Source organism: Pholcus phalangioides, unplaced genomic scaffold (assembly GCF_987345545.1).
Source record: "Pholcus phalangioides strain wild (caught in Gottingen) unplaced genomic scaffold, Ppha-v1.0 ptg000020l_1, whole genome shotgun sequence".
In the NCBI taxonomy this organism is placed as follows: Eukaryota; Metazoa; Arthropoda; class Arachnida; order Araneae; family Pholcidae; genus Pholcus; species Pholcus phalangioides.
The window spans coordinates 2,244,966-2,272,361 of NW_028301613.1; the positions used below are offsets into that span (position 1 = coordinate 2,244,966).

General features: G+C 36.1%; 1 protein-coding gene across 1 annotated transcript in view; it reads left to right on the forward strand.

The window, feature by feature from the left end:
* Positions 1-32: 32 nt before the first annotated feature.
* Positions 33-27,396, forward strand: part of Tif-IA (RNA polymerase I-specific transcription initiation factor RRN3 homolog Tif-IA) — a 31,551-nt gene continuing 4,187 nt past the window's right edge. Inside the window, exons 1-10 of the mRNA XM_089248530.1 lie at positions 33-93; positions 3,405-3,610; positions 4,796-4,885; positions 8,061-8,190; positions 9,206-9,299; positions 9,390-9,558; positions 12,698-12,757; positions 16,057-16,177; positions 21,809-22,076; positions 25,490-25,662. Coding sequence (XP_089104656.1) covers positions 3,452-3,610; positions 4,796-4,885; positions 8,061-8,190; positions 9,206-9,299; positions 9,390-9,558; positions 12,698-12,757; positions 16,057-16,177; positions 21,809-22,076; positions 25,490-25,662 — 1,264 coding nt within the window. The 5' untranslated portion in view covers positions 33-93; positions 3,405-3,451. The remainder of the gene's footprint in view (positions 94-3,404; positions 3,611-4,795; positions 4,886-8,060; positions 8,191-9,205; positions 9,300-9,389; positions 9,559-12,697; positions 12,758-16,056; positions 16,178-21,808; positions 22,077-25,489; positions 25,663-27,396) is intronic.

The window sequence follows — 27,396 nt, forward strand, 5'->3', positions numbered from 1 at the left end:
ACACTCGATGGCGGAGAGACCAAAGACGACTTCTCTCTCCATCGCCTTCAGCCTGTGTAAATTTCTGTAAAGCGTGTACAAATTGTATATAGAGTAAGTTGGGAATTTATAATTGTCATTGCATGTAATTATTATAATAATAGATTGTCGAAGCATTGCTTTTGTTTTGATAGACAAAAAATGTTTTAAATTCCACGTGTCCTTTACTGTATAGGCTATACATGAGCCGCAGTTCATTGCTCCGGTCACTAAAGGTGTTGTGACTTGCCTCGCGGGGCTAAGGACCCAGGTAGCATGGCCCCCCCACATCCTAGAGCAGGGCCCCTAGGCTGGAATCTTTTGCGGGCCCCCTTCCCCCCGACCACACTTTCACGGGGCCCCTTTATGATGAATTTATAGCGTGAAAAAGCAAAAAAAAGGTGAAAATCGTCCCGGGCCCCAGGGCTGGAGCCTTGTCAGCTCTTGTGGGGGCCACGCCAGGTAGTACAGTACTACACTTTAATTACGTTATGTTGAGTGAGAAAATAATCCATAGCTATCATTTCGCTTAAAAGTGGTTTGTTTAGAGGCAATTACTTCAATTATTACAATAATTTGACATGATGTCTGTATTCTTCCAGGCCGCTGTGCTGGTCATAGCGACGGACCTGGGTTCGAATCCCCCTCTCCCCCATCGTCGCCACGGGAGTTGGTTTTCTGTGGTTCCCAACTTCGAGGTGCGAATGTGAGCCGATCTCCCCGTTAAAAGCATTGGGTGAAGTTTAACTACGCTTATAAATGGGCACCGGGTTGCAACCCTTGTGCATCCTGAGGAATAATGTAGGGGAATGAAAAAAACATTCTTTAACTTTATCTTTTTTCTTCTCTCTCCATGGCACTGTAATAATCCAGGTTATAAATCGGAATAATCCTTGCGGCATACACTACACACGTGTATTAATCCCCCTTAATAAAGCAAAACTTGCACGTGCATTGATGCAGTTGAACAGATGGTGCACTGGTACTACCGAATTCAAAAAAATGCATGGAAATGCAAAATTAAAATTTACTGGGAAAAATAAATTTCGCAGTTTGAAGTTGCTAGGTTTCGGTCCAAAAGAAGCAGTTAAACACCATCAGCAATAGGGAAAAATATTGTTACTGAAACACGACTGTGAGCAGAATATGCAGTAATGTGTGATGAAAGCGAAATGAGACTGAGTTCAACACTGCAATAGTGCAATTGTTTCATCCAATCGCTATTATTTGTGCATGCTAATATGCAAATAAGACATAAGAGCGAACATAGTAAAGTTGCAGCTATAACCATAGATGTGATTTCGCTTTTACTTTGTCATGAGCTCCTCACCTCCGAATATAAATAATAAAATAATGAATAAATGCTATTGCTTTCCGTAATGCAAATATATTGCAATATTTGTTAATCAATTAATGATATCAGGACCCAGCTTCGTGAACCGTTATTATTAGAGATGGGACAAATAGTGATTTGACCGAATATTGAATATTCGGCAGCCAAATACTAATTTTCCTAAAGTTTGTCATAATTGTAAATAAAATTGCCGTTTGTAATTTAAAATAAAGTTATTGGTAATTTCAATTGATATCTAATTTTAATTATGCAATTTATTATTTGAATACAGTGGAGTCTCGCTTATCTGACATGAATGGGTCAGCAGAATGTCAAATAACCGAAAGTGTTGTATAATAGGGAGGTTTTAAGAATAAGCCTATTAAACTTCAAACTATGTTATAATTTTACACATTATGAACCTAATAATTGTGTTTTAGAACAGGACGATATAAAAAACCAACTTATAATTGCAGAATATTCTGAAGTTAAAAGTGGTGCTTAAAAAAGTTCAGTCCTGTGATGATTTGATGAAATTTTTCATCCGTCTGCTTTCCTGACAAGTGCTGTTTCTTCGCTGGGAACAGCTTCGGTATAGGGGACACGCCAAGTTGGCGACTTTTTTTCCGGCGATAAGTTGCCATCGTTGGCACGCTCTGGTTTGTTGTTGGTCTGCTGGGTTGTCGTTGTTCCAGAATATTCGAAGAGTGCTGCGAGGCAGTGGTGCTTGTGGTTGTTTTTCCGTGTTCCTAGCGTCCTAGCGCGTCTTTCAAACGGGTTTTACTGTCATTTTCAAACTGGTTTTCTATTTTTTCCATTCTATTCTCCTCTCTTTTTTTTCTTTTAAATGACGTCACCTTATAGCCGCAGCGTTTTGAAAAACCGTTGAGATAGTTCTTCATATTTTCTCTTCCTTCCGTATATATGATGTAGTGTGTGTGTCGGATTAATTAATTGCCGGAATTTTTTTGGATATCTTTTCCCTCAGGTTGTACTTTTAATATTTTCTAATATTTATTCTTTTCTACATGCAGGATGCCCCTGCATCGTTATTATTTTATTTAAAAGAACCCGGATTCCCGAAAATAGAGTCCGGGTTTTAATTTATAATACATAGAATATATTTATTTATACAACGTGCAGGATCGTTGTTTATTTATAAGAACCCGGATTCCCAAAAAGAGTCCGGGTTTTCATTTATAATTATTTTTTTATTATAATTATGCTTGTTGGTTTTAGCATTTTTATGCTCACTCAATTCAGCTCTTATTTATGTTTCCATTTCTCTTGTGTTTCATGATATTTTTCATTTTTCCAACCTGCCCCCTATACCGAAGCTGTTCCGTAATTCTGATTATGAGTGGTGGGAAAATTCTGCCCACGACGCGTCTATTTTATGTTGGTGCGTGCATTCGTATCATGAAAAAAGTTTCGTTAGCTGAAGCAGGAAAAAAAATCATGGAAACATCTTTGTTAGCCAAGGCATTAATTAGACAAGGTATCACTGTATTTGTGCGGAATCAATTTTTTTTCAACACTTGTTCGTTTTACATCTAATTAAGAAAATGTTGACCATTATTCACTCAAATATTAAAGTATAAGATTTTTTGATGTTTTAGATGTTTTTTTCATTCCCCCCCCCCCTTTCAGTAGCTTTCAATACCTTTTCTAGAACATCCTTTAGTTAGTGAACTTGTGTAATTAGTGCTCACTTCTACATTATTGCGGTAGAATTCTATTTTCAGTTTCATGTTTTACTCTTATTCTAGAAATTCGCCCATCTCTAGTTATTATTGTCAACTGTGCACCTGAACCGCATTTGATTAAATCAAAAAGAAAATATAATTTTTTTTAGTGTATATTGGGCTTGGAAAACATTCTAGTTGCCAATGAAAATAATCGCCAAACTCGTTGCAACCTCACTTACGGTATCTCAGCTGACCACTATTATTACAAAAAATAATACTTTATTGAGCATCTGACATTTATATATAGTTGCATGTTATAATCACAGAGTTAACCGCAAACGAACATTAAACAATGTATTTTACAGGATTTATTTATTTTCGTTACTGTTAATCGTGGAGAACCTGATTGTATATGGATCCTGCTCGGCCCAAAGTTTCGTTTCAACCCAGCCCTGTTGCAAGTATTGAGCAAGTTGATAATGTGATCGAGTATCTCAAGCGCTGTGCCTCTGAAAATGCATTTTACAAAATCGAACAAGTCATCAGCGCCATCAAATCATCAGAGACTGCTGTAAGTTTTTTTTACTGCTTTGGTCATTCTTTTTTGCTGTTTTTAATGCATGATTTGAATCTGATAATACAGACATCTTTCGACATCCTCTTGTTCGTATTTACATGCAGTGTAATCTTTAGTGACTTGACTTGCCGAAAACTTGACGTTTACCTTTCCTGTGTTTGATACAATACAGCGATAAAAATACCAGTTTTGTACTGCGGGATATATAAAAATTGTTTTTTGTTAATTCAATACAATAGCAAGGGACATGTTGAGTAGGCTGACCATATTTCCTCGAGAGGAATACGGGACATTGAGATTCCAAATACGGGAAAATACGGGACATCGCCAATTATCGCCAAAAATGATGCCAAAACTGGGCAAAGTTGCCAAATATTGTTAAGATTACGGTAAAATCACAATGGCGGGAAATGAAGCGTTACTGCAAATTGCAGAGGATTAAAATGAATTTCACGAAAAAAACGTTCACCAAGACAAATGTGGGAGATAAATATTCTCATTTATAGTTATAATTATCATAATATAGTTTATTAGTTGAAAAATAATTTCAATCTTTGACTTCAATAAAGAATAAAAATTCAAGTAAGAGTTGTGTAAAATACGGGAAAAACCGGGACACTTTTGCGAAAAAGTCGGGACGACCAAAAATACAGAAAATACCGGGACTGTCCCGGGAAATACGGGACGTATGGTCACCCTAATGTTGAGTGACGCGATGTATGTATCTGTCAAGGCATACATATAAATGCTCGAACCATGGCCCCGCGGGTCAGATGCGGCCTTCAGCATCATCTGACATGCCCAGGACCTCAAACATAATTTTTTAAGAATGGACTAAGCAGCACATTCACAGATCACTTAACTCTTCAAGCGGTTTTCGAAATTTTCCTGATCCGCATCATAACTGGTACAGTGGAAACCGCTGAACCTTCTAGAAACTGCCACCTATTTTCAAGAAGAGAAAATAATGTAAGGGTTAAGTGACAAACACAGCTCATGACACATTTACAAATCACTTAATTGACCTGTGACACATTTAAAGGTCACTTAAGTAGCTCCCGGCACATTTACAGATCACTTGAGTGACCAATGAAGTGGCCCACATGCTTTCCTAAGGGTTAAACCACCCTTGTCTCGGTTGTTTTATTTTTATACATGTGATAATTATTTTATTTTCAGGATCACGTGCTCGCAGGCTGGTTAAAACAGTTCAAAGACAACATATTCTTCCTCGACAAAGAGAACGAAAGAATTACCGGAGCAGTCTTGGTAAGTTTTGCCTATTTCTTCTTTGCAAATCATTCATTTCTCTCCTGTAACAATGTTTTTAATTAAACAATCGTCAGGTTCTTTTTCTTTTCGAACCTACTGCCTATCAAATGTTCCTCACATTCCAGTTCATTTTATATTCAGTCATGTTTTCATTCAATGAAGAATTTCAAGAAGAGGAGGGGGGGAAAAAAATAACTCTTCTATATGGAAAATAGGTTTTTGTGATAATCCAGACAGCCAAAAAACTGACAAGTCCAATACTCCCGACAAGTCACAATCTGGACACGCTTAGTAGGCTGTATGCCCAGGGTAGCAAGCTGGAGGGGGCGCCACATTTGAAGGACAAGTGATCAGGAAAATGAGTCAGTTTAGTATTAGTTAATAAGAGAAATGGCAGCAAAATTTGTATAACCAACCATAAATTCGCCCCTGCCCTGAGAACGAGGGACTAGATGAGTAAGTGACCTTGAGAATTTGGAAGTGTGAGCAAAAGCCTGATCTAGAGCAGTGTTTCTTAACCTTTTCAGAAGCCCATGGCCCTTCCTTTGGGCAATATTTTCTTATCATGGCCCCCTCATCCCAGATCGAGACCCTATCCATGTATGGAATTGACTTTAATAAAAACTACATTTCTAATGAACAATGAAATGGACATGGGAATTTTTATAAATAAGATCGATCTCTGAAACCTTATGTCAGGCAACGATTCAGAAAGTGGATGACCCTCTGTCAAGACCTGAAATAAGTGAAAAAAATAGGTTTGTGTAAAATATGGGATGATTCATCAAACCTACAATGGACCCTCCAGACACATCACCCTGGGTTCTCATCTTTCCTGGGCTAAAGTTCAGTGAGCTCCCTTCTTATAATCTCGGAATTCGACTTTGCCTATAACAGCGAGTAACTCCCAGTATAAGGAGTATTTTCACTATTTTCATTGCTACTGATGAAGGAACTTCATATAGTTCCGGAATGCATCTAGCCTTCCTTTTTGTTCCTTTTTGCAATTTTGGATCTACACGCATTGATCTTTTCCTAGTATCCTAAGTGTTTTATGCATGGCCGTCTCAATGTCATGGGTCTCTGAGCAAAGTGATGTTCCATGACTTCATACTTATCTGGAAGCAAAACCATACATCTGAAAATCATAGTACCTGATCTCTTCCTGTATGTCCCCTACGGATATGAGGTTCCATGCCACATGAGGGCCCATGGGTTGAGGTGTGAGCCTGGTTCTATGGAAATACTTTGCTGGATTTTGAAAGTAATAACATTTTCTCCCACCATATTTCACTTAGAATTAAAGCTCTAATTCACAGTTTTCTGTGACCACCCTTCACTTTCTGTCATGGCCCCCAGGTTGAGATCCACTGATCTGGAGCATGTGTAAACATGTGGATGACTAAAAAAAGTGATATAGAGCATGCAGCAAGCGTGTGAATGATTAAAAGAATGACATATAGAGTGAGCATAAAAATGAGATTTGTTAAAAGAGAGACCTAGAACATGAGGGACCAGTTCAGTGAGTGACCAAAAGAGTGGCATAAAAAGTATTCAAGCATGTGAATGACCAAAAGTGTGACCTAGAGCTTGTGGCAAGCTTGTGTATACACAGGCGTATTTACAGGAGTGGGAGCCAAGTGGGTTATAGGATGGGAATAAGTGGTCAAGAGAGAAAATTTGACTGGAATGTGGAAAAGGACAGAAAATTTCATGTAGCCCACAGGCGTCAAAACCGTAAATCCACCTCTGGCGAGAATCTCCATCTCTCACACTATAGAGAACCAAGAGGTGTTGAGGTGCAGACCAGCATAATAAGTTACGATCAAATAAATTTTTCGAATGGGGTCGTTTTTGTCACACCATGGCCGTTTTCTGCACAAGAGGGCTAATTATACAAGGACCTACAGTTTATTGCTGATTCCAAATGGCAACCCTCTTTTTTTATACTCATCAAAAGGTTGGTGCGCTAACTCACTTAATGTGGAACTCCTTGCGGTAGCAATCTTTTTCTGTGGTCAAGTCACCATTTCTGTTGTTCCCCTGTGTCAGGAAAGTTTCTGACAAGGACGAACCAGGTATCGAACTTGCGACACCTCTAAACATCCTTTGGTGTTTTTTACAAATTTAATTTTCAACGGATAACTTGAACTTTTCACTTTCTTGGGTGAGAAATGGGAATTTTTACAGTTAACGGAAAGTGTGGCGTATCTGTTTGAAATTTATTCATTTGTAATATATTCAGCTATATTCTATGCGACACCACATCTTGTTGGTGAATTCTCAAATTTATTCAGTTCAAACACTTATAGAAATTTTTACTGTAGAATATTTTGAATCTGTGGGGAGCTTGTTGGAGAGCAATACAAAATATTCTGCTTTCGAGTAATGTGACTGTTCCACGGAACCCAAACAACAGCTGAATTTCTGTATTTCAGAAAAGTGATATGTGAAAATCTTTCTTCGGTAGAATTGGATTGATCTTTTTTCTTTTTTTGCCAAATTTTTTTTATTTGGTCATTAATTTTTACTTTGTTAATAACTAGCTGTTACCCGCGGCTTCATTCTTGTGGATTTTGTGATCTGAAAATTGCTACACGATTATTCTCTCCAATAACATATGAATCCCTTATGGCTCTCCTTGGGGGATCTTGGTGAGTCTCTATATTATAAAGTACAATACTGACCGAATTTCATATTTATAGCTTCAGTCCCATATAACTTTTCAGGTCCCCTCATGACCACTTTAGGGCCAAATTTCTAAAAATTTCTTTTTAGTGAGTCTTTACGTCATGAAATAAAACTACTGACCAAATATAGCTCTAGCGGTTTCGGTTTGCCACATTATTTCTCTATAACCATTGAACCCCCTCGATTTTGACCCCTTTGGGGGATCGAATTTCAGAAAAACCCCTTCTTGGTGAGTACATCATGAAATAACACTACTGACCACACACACAAATTTCAATTAATATAGCTCCAGTGGGTTCTGCTCAGTGATGATGAATCAGTCGATTAGTCAGGACATGTTATTTTATATATATATCAATTCTGAATCTATGAATATACTTACTTTATGTTCCAAGTAATAAAATTGTCATTAAAAGAGTGCATTGCAGCATTCCTCTGTTATTATACAACTTGTATTATTATATTGTTTTTTAATGTGCAGGACATGGACTGGACAAGCCACAGTGAAGAAATAACTACAGTTTACCATGAACTCATTCTGAATTTGGTGTCAGCTCATACATATTATTTACTGCCTGTGCTTCTCATGCTCAATAAAGTTTTTTCTAAAGGTAAGTATTTTTCCCCCAATTTAAGTTCTCCAATTTTCCATTATAAAAATTTATACTCTCAAACATTACCATATATACCCAGACTGTGTGAGTTTTCTTGCCCAAAATTTGTTTTCAGAAAGGGGGGAAGTGTTGCTCACGTATAGTCAGTTTCTTGGGAGAGAAGAAGCCTAATTTTACCAATCCCTGCCCGTAGCAGGCATTGGCAAATGTATATGGTGTGATTTCCACACCCCCAATAAAAAAATGTTGTTAAGGGGGGAGTTAATTACCACTGCTCACTGTACACACCAGTGATATCCCCCACCCCATTCAAAAAGTTCCTGTATCTGCTTATGATAGCAGAGTTGCACTAATTCTGTTCCTCAAGCAATGTGAACTTAGATTCCCCCTGAAACAGTGTTTCTCAAAGTTTGTGCCACTGCTCCTAGCGGTGTTGCCAACATTTATCAGAAGCGTCACAGATAGCAGAAAATATTGATTTCTGTCTTTGCGCTGAAGTGATATATGATCTTTTCTAAGTGAAAATATTTGGTAAACTATTCTCGGGAGCCGCAAATGAACCATGAATTGTGCAATACGGGAGTCTGTCCAGCCAAAATTTGGGTCCATTTTCCGGACTATTCCCAAAATTCCGGATCCAAAAAATAGACCCTTCACACAAAATAAAAATTAGTAAAACCATAAATTTGGCATTTCTTTTGTGATAGATTAACTAGATTATTTCGCTTTTCTCTAAATTACTTATTTTCACAAGATTAATGAACATTTTCATAAAAATAACGAAAATTTTCACAAAAACGGGATTCTACAAAAGAAGGCTGGACAGACCCCTGCAATAGCTATGCAAAGGTCATCTAATAGTCATCTAATGGTCATCTAATTTTTGGCAATTTGTCCAGCCTTGGAAAACTATATACACATTTTAGTCTTGATCTTGTGCCAAATACTCTGCTTTTTATGTAAAAATGTGAAAAATCATTCATTTTAGTTATTTTGTGTATTTTTGTTGCAGTCACATCTGAAGGTGACAGTGTTTCAGAGGAAGAAGAAAAATTCTATCAGTTGGGTCACAGGCTTTTGAAAGGAATCGTCGCTCTTGTACCACTGTAAGTGAATCCCTTATCTATTGCATTTAAACACTATCAGTTTATCTTTGTTCAGAAAATCACCATTATTTTGTAATTTCATTTTTTTAGAGCTCCAAGCACATTATGCAGAATTTTAGATGAAAAATTTCCGTACCTGAAGCGGCCAGCTCATCTCATCATGTGCTATGTTGAAAATGTGCTGACGATTACCACTTATTTGCCATCTCATAGGCAAGCTATACTGGAGGATCTCTTTGACAAATGCTTGCAGATCGATGTGAGTGCATTTAAGAAATATAATAAAAGTAAACTTGGATAAAACGAGACGAGCAATACATACCTCTTTCAGGTGATATATTGTGATTTTCCCAATCTAACATACATACCTGCCAACTGTTATGATTTTATCGTATTTAGTACAATTTTATTAAGTTAATACGATACCTAACCTCACTAACCACTGGACTGCCGCGGAACTAGCTTCTGACTGTGCAAGTCTGGGTTTGAATCCTGGTTTGGGCATGGATGTCTACTAACACACTAACAAATTCCCTGGACAGATCACACGGATCTCTTGGGACTACGTGGTGACCACATTATCTTTTTTTTAAGCATTATACGCTTTTGCTTCTAAAAATACAACTTTTTTACCGAATCTGTAATATTGATGTTTTCCTGCTTATGTCGCAATCTGGTTGGCATTAGAATCATCTATAGTCCGTTGATCGGCATCACTCCGTGGAACCTAGCCAAAAATTCCCACATGGTGCGAAACAGTGGAACACTGCTGGGAGTTTTCGCTGCAGTTTTACTGGTGTGGCTTATGTGCCGAAACAATGTCTCAATCCGCCCCTGTATTAGACAGTATACTGAGTGATGCACCAATCCTTTAGCATCCATTTGATGGATCAATATTTTTCTGAAATTTGCATTCCATCCTAACCCTTTATAGTTTCATTTTATTTTTTTAATTCGGGCTGAATTTTCGAAATGAACTTGTGCCAAAAATTGAGTTCATAATTCACACATTTTTGATAGATTTACAATGCTATAAACCATTATTTTTTCGATATTTTAGTATCGTTAAAATTTCACCCTATCTGACATAGAATTACTTTTTATTGTTTAGTTATTCAGGGTTGAGAGTTTTCTGGATTTTTGGAAATGTTTGACAAAATAAATGCACTTGATTCCAGTACGATATTATTCCATTATATAAAGTTCTATTAATATCAATCATTCAGGTGATTAGAATGTTAAATTTTGAGTTATGAATATCGGATGGTTTCAACACTTTAGCATTCATCTAATGAATTTTTTTTTTTTTTGTATGTTTTCACATGATCAGGGGACTGCGTCCCAGTGAGTGAAATCATATTTCATTTTAAATAAAACTGTAGCGCAAAAATGTCAAAATATAGACAATAGAACAAATTTGTACTGATTTGTTGTCTTCCTGAGAATGTGTTTTTTTAAGTAAACCATATTTCTCAAGCAGCAATTACTTTTTCTGATTATAATTATGATTTTCTCCTAATAAATTTTAGTATGGGGCACTCCCAAGCCCCTCTAAATTGGAAAACGGGCCACATTACGCTTTTTTGGGGGATAGAGTAAGATTTTTTTTCTTCTGAGGTTGGCAAGTCTGCATATATTAAGTCAGTTCTTCCCTCCCCTCCCCAAAAAAATAGACCTGTTGCAATGGTGACATTCTTGCAAAATAGCAAATAACAGCATCGCTAATAATTTGAAAATTGTTTGCATGTCATTGCTGCCTAGTCTCCCGGATTTTCTGGGAGGCTCTGAAATTTCTATTCCATCTTTTGGGATTCCTGACAAATTCTTATATGGTCCCAATTTAGACTGTGATTGTAAAAACCATACTTTTTAAAGAAAAAACTATTCTCAAAGAGCTTGGAAAAAAGATTAATGTTTTCATTTTTTCCATCTGCAAAATGATGTCACGAGCATGTTTATTGTTGCCATTTTGTCAAATCACAAAAGAAAATTTTATTTTCGAGGAAAAAGATAAGTCGCCACACAGCCAGCGTCAATTCACACTTTTGACACCCGAAATTGGCGAGATGACTTGTATCTGTTTTGAACATATGTCCCATTGTGTTTGTATGTCCTGTTTGATTTTTTTTTTGTTGGGAAGATTTGATTTGAGAGTAGTAATGACAAATAATTTTACCTGGTTTGCTACTTGGTGCTAAATGGCGATAGCTTTAGATATCACGTTTTTGCAAAAGGAAAAAATCCTAACAATTTTACTTTTAGTAATGAAAAGTTCCCATATTGTTATTCAAAACTCACTTTTATATTTGTTTTTGTGCGGAATTCGGATCTGTACAAAAACCTCCCCTAATTCTCATTCTCCAAAATTATCAGCTATAGTAATAAGTCTGGAGAAAGGGGTACTCTTCCATTATGACCCTACCACACATTCTCGACACCAGAATCAGCGTATTTTTTGCTTGTTTGCTTTTAAAGTATTCCTTGTTTTTAAAAAAAGAATTATAAATAAATTTATAGTCACTGAAGAAAATATTTGCTGCTAAACAGGAGGCATAATTTCGAAGAAAGCCATATATGTCAAAAGTGGCATCAAGGGATATTGTTATAGTGGAAAGATTATCAGGAAAAATGTCTTCTTGATGTTTTGCCCATTCCTGTTTGCAACCTCTGCTTTAACTCTATAATGCCCAGATCGCCCGAAGTCGGCCGAGTAGGTTAATGCCCATAAACGCCTCAAGTCGGATCAGCTAGAGAGTATGGGTATGTTTTGGTGGGCTTTTGTCACCAACGGTTAAGAAGATAAAAGCTCTTGTCAGAGGCGGGAACGGACAACTGCAACGCCCTATCAATGGGATTTTAAAAGCTGATGTACTAGAATGTTCCTTAGGGTACTCAATGCATTTTACAAACAGATAATACTGTTAGGGAAGGGGTGTTTTCAATAGACAAATTATCTCCGAAAATCCATTGCAATGAAAAGGTGAACGTCAATGCAAAGGGTGGCATGAATAGAAACTCATGAAGAAAATGTGGGGAGAGGGAAAGTGGCCGAAATTTGGACGAGTCCACTTCGAACACAAAAAACTTAGTATTTTCACGACCCTCCCAGGTTTTCTATCTGGACATTAAAGAGTTAAACCTATCAGTGTCAATTACGTATAAATTTTAGATTAAATGGTTCACACGTTGTGCATGCATGTGTGGGAGAGAGTGAGACACACACACAGAGTCAGAGTGTGTGTGTCACAGAGTTCATGTGTGTTCAGAGTGTGTGTGTCATGCATTCAGAATTCAGTGACCTGTGTGTGTTTTCTCATTAATTTTCCTAAAATATTGAAAAATTACAAACAATGAATGTCTTTCCTTTTTTTGTCATTCAAAGTCAATGATTGTTTCAGGTTCACTGTCCTCGAGAAACGATTGAATCGTGGGAGCTTGATAAAGATGAAAATGATCAGGTAAGTTTTTTAGATGCACTGTCATAAGGTTTTTTATGGTGATATTTTTATATGTTGTCAACTGATGAACCAGTTTATGTATCATAGAAATACGATTTTCTCTTGTTTGAGATCATGTCTTTTTTTTTTTCTTCTCCCCCAAACTTTGAGTATGGCTTGTTATAAAGCTATATGACTGAAATGAAAACTGTATTTAGCAAGTTGCCTATCATGAAAAGAAAATCGACCCATCCCCGCAGCCCATACATTTTATTGTTTTAATATGAGACAAGTTAGTTTATGGCATGCAGTTTGGTGCAATTAGTTATCATAAACCACTAAAGACCACATACAGTAGAACCTCCCAATTACCCGAGCCAATGTGGGCCGCACTTACATATAGTACATTGAAGAATTCAGGGCTCCTACTTCTTTTTAAAATATCCTACTTTCTAAAGTTTTATCCTACTTTTTTTAATCAAATCTTAACAAAAATTGTGTAACCTTTTTCAAATGAAAAGGAAATCACGTCGAAATATTGACAAATAATACAAATGTAGTAGATTGCAGTTGATGATTTTGCCAAAGCAGAAGTATCTTCTTTTTTTTTTAGGTTATTTAGGGAGGGGGGTTTTTTTGTGGATCATGGGCTTTATTAATTTTTCTTTTGTTTAGTTTGAGGTTAAACCTTAAGTTAAAGTTTTTTTCATAAACTCATTTTGTGTCAATGGTTTGAGTAGTCATTGAAAACTCATAGTAATGGACTTGCATCGCGAGGTCCTGGGTTCAAACACCACCATCGCCAGAGAGGTGGTCGGCTGAAGTTGGTTTTATGTGGTTTCCAACTTCAAGGCACGCATGTGAGCCAATCTCCTCTTTAAAAAGTCTTGCCACAGAGAGCAACAAACCTACAATCAGTATAAATGTAATTCAATCGTAACACATCACTCACTTCACTTCTGAAATATAGATGGCAGCACTGGGAATCAAACACAACACTGCATACGCACTCAAACTGTTAGGTACACACACGTTTACACTTCTCACACAACCCACTAAGTAGTAAACCACCCGTAGATGGTGATAGGCCTGAGTTGTGCTCGGTTATGCAAGAAAAAAGGCATTGAAAAATCCTATCTTGATGGGAAAAATAATTCTGTATTTACTGCTTTATTGTCTTGGACAGTAACTAACATTCATCATTCAAAATTATGGTGCACATTTTGTGTATAAGTGAAACAAAATTTTGCATTAAAAAGCAGTTGGATTCATAGACCCATTCTAGGTTTTGTGACGCTGGTGCTACCCAATAGCATTAAATTTTCTTCCTTATATTTTTAGGACATGCAGAGGCATAAACAATGTATACAATGCTCCACAAAGAGCTAGAAATTAGAGTGCTTCATTTATCAAAAATATTCTAGCTGGCATTGAACAGTAAAATATAAAAAATCCTTTTTCAAAAAAGGATGGACACTGCAGTAAAACTGGTTTACCTTCACGTTGCATTGTGCAATTTAAAATTTTGCACATGGCAAACCTGAACATGTATCAAGACCATCTGGTATACCTGCACAGTTTTTTTTACCTGAACAGAGTGGTTTTTCCATTCAATGTACCTGTATAGGCGAACCTGAATGTGTTTAGCCAGGCTAAAGACCCTTCCTTAACAATACGTAGAACCCTTGTTATACAATTCTGCATTCCATGAACCAGTTTTTCATGACAAAAATCATTTCACGCTTTTTTTTTTTTTTTTTTTTGCTGCCCGTAATTTTAAAAAATTTTAAAAATCAATTTATGAGAAAAAATCAGATTGTCACATTTATGTAACACTGGTAGTGAACATTCATGTTACTGCAAGCCTGAAATTGGCCAATTTTGTTAAATATTCCTGTGATTCCTGACTAAAATTTAGTAACGAAAGACATGATTCGGGATCATCAACTTGGCACATTTTTTTGTTATAGTTTATCCACGTTAGTTATGGCAATCCATCAAATACAAAGGCCGCAGCAGATAAAATGCCCAACAAGGTGGCTAAAAACAGACACTCACGATGCGGTAATCATTTTTTTCCTTTAAAATTTCGTGGGGAAAATTACTTTTATTTAATTATTTTTTATAGATTTTTGTCACAAATTTCACTTTTTCCTCTCATCACATGGAGCTAATCCTCTACAGCTGCTATATACAAACGTATCACATGTTGGCGATTAAAAAAATGGATTCGGCTCCTACCGAGTCACCTTACATCGGCGCGTGGAGTATTGACTACGGATCTCCAGCCACTTCGCGAAATGGCTGGCCAAAGAATCATTTCTGTAATTCTGACTTTGGTCAATTTGCAAATTGGGCTTTGCCACTTTGGGCACTTTTGGCTTTGCCAGTAACATATATACACACCATGTTTGTTATAATGGCCATACATTATAGCCACTTCTCCATTACAATAACCAATACAATATAATCATATAATGACCATTCTATATACAGTGAAACCTCTCTAGAATGATATTCAATATATTCAAGAGATAAATCCCTCTACAACAATTTTTTTTCAAATCTGGTTTGAAGTTGCCTGTAGTCTCTGATGTTAAACTCCTCTCAATTCAACAATATCCTTTAAGACAATAAATCTCTCTTTACTGACATTTTTTTTTAATCACTAAAACAATATTTTTTTAATTTAAGATCATTTTGAATTTGATTTTTAACTTTCACTTGTTTTCTCTTGTCTGAATTTATCTTATTACATTGATATTTTGCACCATGGGATCACAGAAAACGCTGGAAGTAATTGGTATTGCTACTTTCTGTGTATGACATGACAGTGCAACGCAGTAAACAACATACAGAGGCAATGCATCTTAACTGAATTTTATTAACTGACATCAACCGACTGATTAAAATTTTTTCTGTTGAATAAATACATGAAAGTGCATTTTCTAGTGGCACTAACAATGCAGATTTAGAAAAAATGGCAACAGCATAAATTTGATAGTTAATGTGATGATAATGTTGCCTCTCAGTATGACAATTATCCCTCTGCAGCGATGTTTTTTCTTGGTCGGCAGAGTATCGATATATCAAGGTTTTCACTGTATTTTCCTTTTGATACAGCATCCGTTTTAATTTCAAGGAGGAGGGGGGGGGCTGTTATAATGAGCATTTTTTTCAGTCATATGCCATCGGGCATATTGCCTGCTATGACATTTTTTATTGTAAGAGAGGGATGGATTAAATTAATAGAGAATTTTGTATTTTTATATATAAAAGTAGTTGTATAAGTAAATGTATTATCTTTTCTTATCATAAAGGGTTTCGTGATGGACGTGGACTCCAAAGACGATAGTATGGCATATCCGTTAGCTAATACATTAGACTATGTCATGCAGAGTCTCTTCAAATATGTTGGCAAATGCTGTTTTCAAAGCAAAGGTGGTATAATTTTCTAACATCTAATAGTTTACTCTCATTAGTTGACATAATGACAAATGCTTTTTGAGCTAAAGAACTATCATCGTAGGTGCCGATGCTTCCGATTTACACAGAAGTCTTCCAATTTTTTTTATTAATTTTATTAAAATCTTCCGGTTGGGAACCAAATTCTTTCGATTTTTCATATCTTTACAAAGAAGCAGAGATGATAAAAATCATGATTTTTTTTTTTAAATTTTTTATTTAAACAGATTTAAATCAGATTTTTGTGCTTTTTTAAATATTGTGTCTAAATATGACTGAACAATATTAAATCCTAAAGATGAGTATATTCTTTAAATCTAGAAATCAAGACTAACACAAATTTTTCAGACAATGTTGAACTTGAAAATAAAAGTGCAGTCATGCATGGAACAAAAATTTATTTATATGCATAGAGGGGAAATTGTTGTAAAATTTCTGCTAAGTTTATCCTTTACTAGCCATAATACCCGGCGCTGCCCGGGTTTTCTTCAATGAGGCTTTATGGATCACGTGATATGGATGGATGATTATGGATCTCTCGAGGGACATGCAAACCGTGTCTAAGTTAATCAATATGGTGACTTCCTGCGCGAATCATGAAATAAAGAGAAATGTAGATTTAAAGAAACATAGAAATGAATACTTTTTTCTTTTTTTAAGGGGCGCTAAGTATTTCGATTCCCCCCCCCCCCACCTCCCCTGAACTTTAAGTTATCCATTTCTGCCTGTTTCTGCTTCCAAAAATGCTTAGTTAAAGCTGTGGAATTTCTTCGATGTACTTTACGGGCCCATAATTAATTTTAAAACAACCTAAACTGTATCCATTTATGCAGTTGAATATTAAAAGACAATACGGAGAAAATTTTCATGCTTGAGAAGATATAAATAAAAAGTTGAAATCAATGTTATTGCATGAATATCCAACTCAAAAGTAGGTCCGGCTAATCACTTCATATTTAATCTCCTGGGCTTCGTATATCTCTCTAAGTGAACTCAATATATATTTCAGAAATTGAGAATTCAATACAATTTTTAAAATTATTGATGTGACAGAAAACCCCACCAAATTTCCACATTTCTACAGTAAAATCGGCAATTTTAACACTGATTTCTATGAGGATCACCCTTTTCCTGACCCTCAAAGCGATGCTGATGATGATTATGACGTCTATTCAAAAAGCCCATTACTGAGAGTATTGAAAATGTGGTCAACCATTATAAAGGCATAAAGTATTGCAAATATACACAAACTAACAGGATTAAAGAAGTGACAAACCGTTGTAAAGGTATATACACATCTGAAACGCATTGCTAGGGAACCACGGTAACCAAAGTAAACGTTCGGAAAGTGATTGTTGAGGCCCAAAAACCATTGTTGTCCAACAGTTCTTTGCCCATTTGGGGCATTTGCCCTGCTCTGACGAAATTTTAAAGTAGCCTATCGTTTAAGTAGGGTCGCATTTGGTATATATGCAAAATTTGGCGACGATCGATCTAAAATTGTAGATTTGTATAGAGAACATACACACACACAGACAGAAAATCAATTTTATATATATATAGATTAAATCCAGGGTTAATAAAAATTGTGATTTTTTTTTCCTCTAAAAATCAAATGAATTCTATTTCTTTTAAATTCAATATTTACTCTCACATTTTTAATAAAGTTTGAAATTTTGACTTATTGGGGATATTAAATAGTTTTTATAACAGGTATATAGTTCTCACATTTTGACGTATAGACAATATTAAGCTCTAAAGATCTTGCCTTTAAAAAAAAATTGCATTAGCATACTAAACTATTAAAAATTCCATTTATCATACCAATGGTATCTCGGAACAAGTCATTTTATGTTTAAGACGATACTGAAATTTGTACTGGATGAAAAAATCCAATAGTTATATATGCAACTAAGATTCATTAATTTATTGAATTTAAAGATTCTGGAGTAATAATATCTTGATACTCATACTTGAATCTCACTGCAAAACCATGAAATTTTCTATGAAAAAAAACCATCTTGAATGAACAAAATTCTTTATTATGAGCTATGAAAAATTTCTCTGTGTTGTAAAATAATTGAAAAAGCATGGGGGTAGAGGAATTAGAGTTGTGGAAAAGTAGGGGTACGGGAATTAGAGTTGTGGAAGTTTCTATTATGACTTTTGGAATTTATGTACTATTTACTTTTGAAAAGAAACATATCTTGTGTTTCCCTATAGTCCGTTTCAGGTTAACTTTGCAGTGAAGAGGAAGCTACGAGGGAACCGCATCACTCGTTGCTATGACAACGAAAGCCTCTTAACCTATGTATCGATGTGCGGCCTCGGTAAGGTATGGCTGATTCTCGCCAATCTTGCAGAAAAAAATATTTTTTACGTGTAACGTAATGCTTGTAGAAAAAATTGCAGTCAGTAACAAAAAATTAGCTAATGAAAAAAAACCATTGTCGATACTTTCAGAAATTAAAGTGCGGTTTTTTAAAATCATTTTTTTTATTGAAAAGTATCTTAGTAACTCCTATTATCCCGGTTTTCACGTTTGAATTTGGGAATAGCCCCAAATAATAATGATATGGAAAAATTTAGAATTCTGTTACTCACTTTTCTTGCCGAAATTTCAGTCGCTCACCCACCTGAACGCATATACGTCGATGCCACTTGTTATCACTACAGTTTTAGTCATTTTTTACGGATTCCCATTCTATGGAATCCTCACTTGAAGTTGTAGAACTATCGGATTCTCTATTACTTATTAATTGTTGTTGTTGCTCCAACATGTGTTCCATCAGGCCATCTGCAATCCAAAATTCCTCCTCTTTTTCAATTATTGCCAAAAATAACTGAGAATGTTTTAGCGTGTCTATCTCTGGTGAAAAGAAAGATACAACTGTCACAGAAGCAAAAAATACACTGCAAGCCTAAACCATTGTGGGTCTCTCTCTTGCTTATTTATATTTATCTGGAGAGACACTGAAGGGGCATCTGGAGGAACAGCCTCTGCTGTGGGGGAGAAGACGGCATTGGTGTGGGTGAAAAAGAGACATTACTTATGTCAACACCCTCCGCTATCGGCTATTGGAATTCAGAAACCACCCCTATCCTACGAACACGGCAAGAAATAGATATAAAAAAAGGGGGTGCCTGGAACCTTAACCTACACCCATAGAGAGAGCCTCTCACAATGGTATCAGCGCTGTCGTGAAAGAGGGACACTTCCTGTAATCTGTGAGTGAATATCTGAATTCGTTGGAGGTTATTTTCGGGAGAAAAAAAATTAATTGAATATTTGTCTGGCTGTGTAGGCCTATAACTACATGCAAAACTGAATGAAAAATTGTATCGGAAAATTCAACAAAATGATAATATATATATATATATATATATATATATATATATATAACTGTGTAACCAAAAAAAAGCACTAGATAGATAACAGGTAGTAATATTGGCGGGGAAAATTTCTTGGAAATCGCGCCAAAATGTTCTTGAGCTCGCCATGGATTTTTGATAATGGTAACCAATATTTTTTCTAATTTAAAAATTTTCAACGAATATACATTGGATCAAAACAGTATTTTTTCAGTATCTTTTTCAAAATCATAAAAAAATTTGAAATATTCTATATAAATGATCATCATAAACCTCCGATGTATGGGAACTATATTTTGCGGCGAAGGAATACACTCTCTACCTTTCGCTTCACTGAAAAGTTAACCTGAAACAAACTATAGCTGTGCTAATTATCTCCATAGATAGTGTACTGATTTCTTCCACAAAGCCTAGAGTAAATTTCATTCCAGGGATAAAAATCTTGTCCATACTGCTAACATTCTTTTTAATTACTTCTCTTTCTTTATGGGAAGCAAAGTTCTTGGAAGAGACTTAAGAAGCTTCTTTCTCTATAAAATCTTTTGAGAAAAACTGAATTAATTCTAGCAACCTTACTATTCACCCAAAAAACAAATATCTTTATCACATTTATTTAGATAATTATTAATGTGTAAATAATTAAAATATAAATCTTATTATCCCCTATTTACTTGTATTACATCTCACAAGTTAAAAACAAATCTCGAAATTGCTTGAAGTATCTGATTTTAAATCAGTGATTTGTTTTAAAAAATCATGTGATTTAAATCAAGCTGGTTTAAATCAAGCAACCCTGCAGAGAAGTCCCCAAAAATCCCCAAATTTTGCTTTGCAAAAATAAAAATTCCCTAAACACAATCCTTCAGTCCTTGCAATCCTAGGCTGATCATGTTTCCTTGACGAAAATACTGGGCATTTGGTTTTCAAAAACCTGTAAATCGTCTATTGTTTCCAAAATAATATAATGCCAAAGGGGGGACGAAGTTCCCGATCATTGCTAAAATTTAAAATATGAATTGTGAAAGATATTTCTCCCCTTCACCCTTCTAATTATCATCCCAATATTTATAGCAGCTGTACTCTAGTGGTCAAGTATTTCGGCAAAGTGCTACTGCAAATCTCAGTGGATCAAAAAGAATTCCACAAGAAAACACGTTTAGCATGAAAAATATCTGAATGAGAGAATGAACGGCAAAAAACTTTGCCAGTGGACTTATCCCGTTGCCAAGATCTCTTCCAGCCCAGCTCAGTGGCAGAGTCTGGAACACTTCATGACAAATATCTGACATAAATATTCATATTTATAGTAATAATTATCATAATATAATTTGTAAGAAGAGAAAATGACTTTAAATCTTTAATTTTAGTGAATAAATTAAAATTCAAGTGAATTTGGTTGTAAATATGGAGAAAGCAGGACCTTAAAAAATGTTAGGATGGCCATAATTAGAGAAAATGTGGGGATTGTCCGGGAAAACAGGTTGTATGGTCACCATAAGCAGTCCCTAAAAAATAGAAAAATCCTCCCCATTTTCCCCTTCTATTTGTGTGAATTTTTTTGTTAGCAAAATATTTCATGTGACAAACTACAGATTTTTCAACTCTGGGAATCGGTACCTGTAGACCCGTTCGCATGTGCAAGATTGGGAGTCGCTTTGGTGATAATTACTGGCATGACAGCTTTCTTCCCCCCCCCCTCCCCCCATAGGGAAGAAAAAGGTGGGAGAGAAGCTCATTAAAAAAAGCCCATTTTTCTTGGGATGGATTGGTGGTCGACACCAACCTTCTCTCCCATAATCCTTTGCGCCGCGAAAACTACTTTAAGCTCATTCGTCAGCCATCTTGAATCAATCACTTCCGTTCAACCCATGTAACCAGTGACGACTTCCGGAAAGAAGAGGGGGGATTACCGGCATAAACTAAACATCATGTGAATGGTTTGTTGCAAAAATCCCCGTTACCGGCAACTTCCCGGGATGTTTTATTGCACATGTGAACGGGGCTTATATGTCATATATTTGAGTAGTTACTCGATATTTTTTCCACTATTCCAATACCTATGCATATCTCCTGATGATTCTGTCACTTGGAGTTGGCGAAAACATGTAACTGCTCAAACCGATGACTATTCTTTCTTCTGAAAAGCTGAAAATAATAATTATTATTATTGTCACAATATTGAAGAAAAATTGTATATTGCAATTATTTTAATTTTTTTTCTCATATCTGTTGTAGAATCAAAGGAGCTGAATTGGGACTCAACGAAGAAGCTATTCCGAGAGCTCTTGACTATTTTCAACAAGCTCATTCTCCCAACCCACCGGTGTAACCATGTCCAGTTTGTGTTGTTTTATGTGTGTAGCTGGAGGCCAGCTCTGTGTGAAGGTTTCTTAGACTATCTCTGGAAGAAAGTCAAACATCCTTACACTGCGCCTGTTCTCAGACAGATATCAACATTTTACATTGGGTCCTTGTTATCGCGAGGTCTTTTTATCCCTGTCAAGTATGTTGTTTTTTCAGTCCATTTACTGCTGTTGTAACATGTTATTCTAAAGATGTGTTTCCATTTCTATGCTCATGAAATTTCAAATGATATGTACTACTTCCAATTATGATAATTTATGGTGCTCCTGTGACATTTTTGTTCATTTTTGTCATCAGTTTGACAGTTACTGGTCCATCTACTAGCCGTAGGTGTGCTATGTTTGATTGAGTTATGGTAGTTTTCTGTACATAACCCATCCATGAAAGTTTCTTATGTTCTGTTGGCAGCACTACAATATTTTTTCTTTATTTGGAAACATTTTAATCCAAAAATGGTAATGTTATGAAAGATGAATAAAATCCATCTTGTGGAATTGGGTTTGAAAGAAATATTATACCATTCTCTCCCCCCAATATCTTGGAAAATGGGTATCCCAGGCCACAGGATCTCCAGCAGGCTCTCAGGGGTGATAATTTAGTTTCATGAAATGTTTGTTGAAACGGAATGGCAAATCACTTTCTCACTACTCACTGGAAATATGATGCAGTTACGGGATAATGAATATATATATTTGTGAGATACAATATATACTGCTCAATGTGATCACATCAGTACTCAGGTTTTAGATAATGTCCAAAATTGATAACTATATCCAAAGCGAACTGGGATGCAAAAGATGACCATGCGTCCTATTTTACGTGAAAAAGCAGGGCAGGTTAGCTTTCCTGTGCAAAATATTCAATCTTGCTGCTTTTAAATTTCAAAATTCAATCATGACTTACTTTTTTTTTACAGTAGAGCCTCGATAATCTGAGGTAAATGAGACTGAGGCCACCTCAGATTATCAAAAAACACACCCAAAAAATTCTTTAAATGTTGGTTTTACTTTGAAAAAAAAGACAAGCAAAAGGTACAGTAAAACCCCTCTTAACGGACACCCCTCAGATACGGTAACCCCTCTTTTACAATGAAATAATTTCCCTTGTATAATAAAAGTATGCATTTCAAATCCCTGATTAGTGGTCACCCCTCTTTTATGATGAAATAATTTCCCCTTATATAATGAAAGTATGCATTTCAAATCCCTGATTAGCAGTCACCCTTCTTTTACAGAGTTGTGTTTTTTTTTGTCCCATTGGTAACAGCAAAAGAGAGGTTTTGCTGTACTGACATACTTGCAGTATTTTTATTTTTGAATAAGATATAGATGTCATATGGTGTTTCTCAAAGCATTGAAGAACGTGAAAAGGGTGCAAAGATGAGAGAGTGATCGAGAAGAGTTGGGGATGCGATTGATGGTGAACGATGCTGAGACACTGATAACTTTCAAGTGCTTTTTCAATTATTTTACGTAAGCAATCAGAGGAAAATGTCATTGTCCACCATTACGAAGCAAATGGTCGAACTTCCTCCTCTTTCTTAGCAGCCCTCAAAAGTTAAAATAGCCTATGTCCATTAACGGGAGTCTAATATTTTATTGCACCAGTTACCCATTATAGGGGGGGGGGGGTGCTGCCTAGTTTCTTTCAAACTTTAATCACTGTACAATACTGTATGTACTATGTACTATTTCAGGGGGGAAAAGAAGTTTGGTGGTTGTAGGTAAAAAAGGAGGGTCTCAAGAAGGAAATTCAAAAATTTTCAGTGCCTCAGATTTTCTGGAAACTTTTGCGGCTCAGATTTTCAAGACGAGTACAGCGTTTCTCAACCTAGGGCCATATGGCCTCCTTGCGGTCCTGGGATGTTCTAAGTTGGCCACGGATGAAAATTAGATGAAGGGGAGCCATGACAAGGGGGGGGGGCACAAAGAACTGTGAAGAAATAAAGCTTCCAAGTGAAGTATGGTGGGCAGAAATGTGACTACTTCCAGAATCTAGCAGAACTGTCTATGGTACCAGGGCAACTTTAACCCATGGTGTCCTGTCCATAGCCCGGAGCTTCATTCCCATAGGACCTACACGATGAGATCTGGTGCTATGATTTTCGAGTGAAGTATGCAAATTGCAAATATGTAAGCTGTTACCCAGCTAAGTATGGGGCCTCAGAACATCACTCTACCTGAGCATCCATGATGGTGAGACTGCCATGCATAGAACCCCATATGAAGGAGCTCACTGAACTCTAGCCCAGGGTAGGCATAGGTCTAGGGTGAGGACTCATCAGGTCAGGAGGATTGATTTATTGCGTGGGTTTGTTGGATCATTCCGTATTTTACAGATGCCTATTTTTCCAAGCAATTTACCTATTGGATAGGATGAAAAGTGGATCTGTGCTTGCCCTAGGGCTCCAGAGATCGACTGCATTTACAAAAAAAATTTTCATTTTAAATGTAGTTGACTGAATTCAATTCAATAAGTAGAAAAGTCTCTGATGAGAGAATATGGGGGTTGGATAAGACTGGGGACAGCCGGAAGAAAATGTGGTCCAGAGAGGGCCTCAGGTGGAAAAAGGTTTAGAAACACTACTCTATTATATCTGACTGTTCTCAAACAGAATTTTTTTCCTTTGAGATGAGAATCCTCCTTTTTTTTCTTTTTTATTCAGCCATTTCTAATACAGTAATACTCTGAGTTGCAAGGTTTCCGGAGCTAGACAATTTTCTGTGACAAATAAATACAGTGTGTGACTATGTCGTAGCACATAGCCCATTTAGTGCTCGATTTTCATGTTGTTTGATGAAGAGTGCTCGGCTAAGCATTAACTGAAAATTCTGCTCTAGACAAAAACAAAAATAGCCGATTGTATCGGAAGTGATCCCGATTTTTTAAAGAATGCATGTCCATTGATTCAACGATTACAGCACAGTGCTTGCTGCTCATTTTTCATAGTGAAATTTTCACGTTTTTTGCTACAAGTTTTATTTGGTATCTTGTATTCAACAATGGTTGTTTGAATGAAATTAACAATAAAAAAAAGTGTTCAATCACAAGCAAAAGATTTTTCACTCAAAATTCTTGCGTCTTTAATGCAAAAAAGATGTCATGCCGTACAAAACAGCTTATTTAAAAGTAGACTATGATTGTTGTAATTTTACATGAAACCAAAAAAAATTTTTTCAGTATTACTGAACCCTGTGATAACAGTAACCTCCCAATAATGGCCACATTTTCTCAGTTTCGTTAGTGGCACTTGTTGGGAGGTGTAACTGTAATTGTGTCTCATGAAAAATTACTTTTCTCTTGAATTTCACTTATGCCCTTCTCTCACTTATGCATTTTTTTTTCTCGTTCCCTTGCATGGGTGCATAAGTGAGATGTCACTGTAATTTCAACTGAAACTCTTTAACTAGGTTTTTCTGCAAAAAATGCTAGCGTTATCCATGATTCAAATAAGTTGCATCGACTGTAATAGTTTGCATATGAGTGGTTAATTCAAATTTCTCAGTGTGTGTGAAATATTCTCATTTGTTGTATTTTAATTTTTTCTTGCAGTACTGTATGTGCATGTTTGGATCTGATGTGTAGCTGGGTTCACAGTTACATCAATAATCACGACAGCAAGAAGAGTGCAGATGTTGGCGCACACGGGACTTTTCACTGCGTATGCCAAACAGTATTTTATGTATTTGCATTTCGGCATAAAGAACTCATCAATATGCCAAATGGTGAGTGTCTTCTGCTATTATATATTCCCTATCAAGTCTTGTTTAGTGTTCATTCGTGTAGGGTTTGAAGATTGGTTATAGGTTGTAGGGTACTTTTTAAACAAAATGGATAAAAAATAAATGTTTGTGCAGGCAGGTTATTATTACTGATTCTCTATAGTGGTACCTAAATTTGAAGGATTAATGCATTCTTAAAAATTTATTGCGTCATGAAAAAAAAAGATTATCTTAATTCAATAAACACCTAAAAATATACAGGGTGTATAGTAAACGGAGCATTTTACTAGTGAACTGTTGATCCTAGAGGTATGTTCGAATTAGAAAAAGTTTCCAAATAACATGCAGTACTCATATGTCATTCATGTTGCAAGGTTGTAATTAAAATAAAAAATCAAGCCAACAAAAAAATTCCATGTTTCGAAGTGCAATATTCACTGAGATATTCAAATTTAGAAAACAGAAGAAAGTTGCGGGGGAAAACTGCTCTAAATGGAGAAAAACCATTTTACACATATTTAATGCTGTTTTTTCCCAATTTTCCCGTGTTTGCCGAGGTTGAATATTGCACTTAGAAACATGGAATTTTTGGTTGGCATCAGAAGAGATTTGAAAACCTGACGCTCGTCTATGTTTATATTCCTAGGGAGCTTTTACCATATAGGAGGTTCGCTGGAGGGCATCAGAAGAGATGGGGCAACAACTTTCTAATTGGGTTTTGGGGCACACTGGGACTGTATAAAAAGTTAATTTTTATTTTAATAGCTATACATAACCCCTTGAAACATGAATAACATGTCTGAGTACTGCACATTATTTCGAAACTTTTCTAATTAGAATGTCTCGAGGATCGGCAGAATTTTTTTAGTTTGGTGCATTTTGAGTAAGGCTTGAGGGCTTTTGAAGTAGCATTCTTAGATATGTTTCCCCGATAGAGTCGCAAAAGAAAGAAGGCATGTAGATGGGAACAAAATTAAGAATATTTGCAAATTTAGTGCTCCCATCTCCTGGGGGGGGGGGGCATTACCACTGGGAAAGTTTTACCTCGAATCATGTCTTTTTCGACTTACGTATCAGCCTTGGAACAAATCTAGCTTCCTCTCCGATAACGTGATGAGACTTGGCTACGTCATAAGAAGTTGGGTCTTTTTTTTTTTTCTAAAAAGAAAAGCAGAACGTGAAAGCTCAATCATTGATGAGCGATTCTCTATGCACAATGGCTTCACTTAAAAGAAAAGAATAAAATTGTCCAATGTGACTTAGTCAAGTCTTATTTCGTGGTTGAAGGACTATACTGACATAAGTCAGGATGTGACTGTATTTCCTTTTTTGTTGATTTAGTGATTGTTGGTTGAAATACCACTTTACAGTAACACCCCGACTTATGTCTCCCCCCCCCCCTTTTTCTCCTCGATTTAAATTGCCCCCGTATTTATATTTTCTCGTCCTAAAATCTTTCATGATCCAACTTTATGATTGGTTCTACTTAGAAGAAAAGTTGAAGCCTTTTTTGACATCATGATCGTCAAAAGGGAATGTATCCTGCAAAAAGTTGTAGTGAAGAAACAATAGTGACCATATGACCCTTAATTTTGGCCATCCCAATTTTGTTATTTATGCCAGTGATTCGGTATTGGTGAAAATTAATACAATAAATTATGGTCATTAAATAGAATGGATTATTCCATTCATATTATCGTTACATCGATAAATCAGTGGTTCTCAACTGATGCTCAG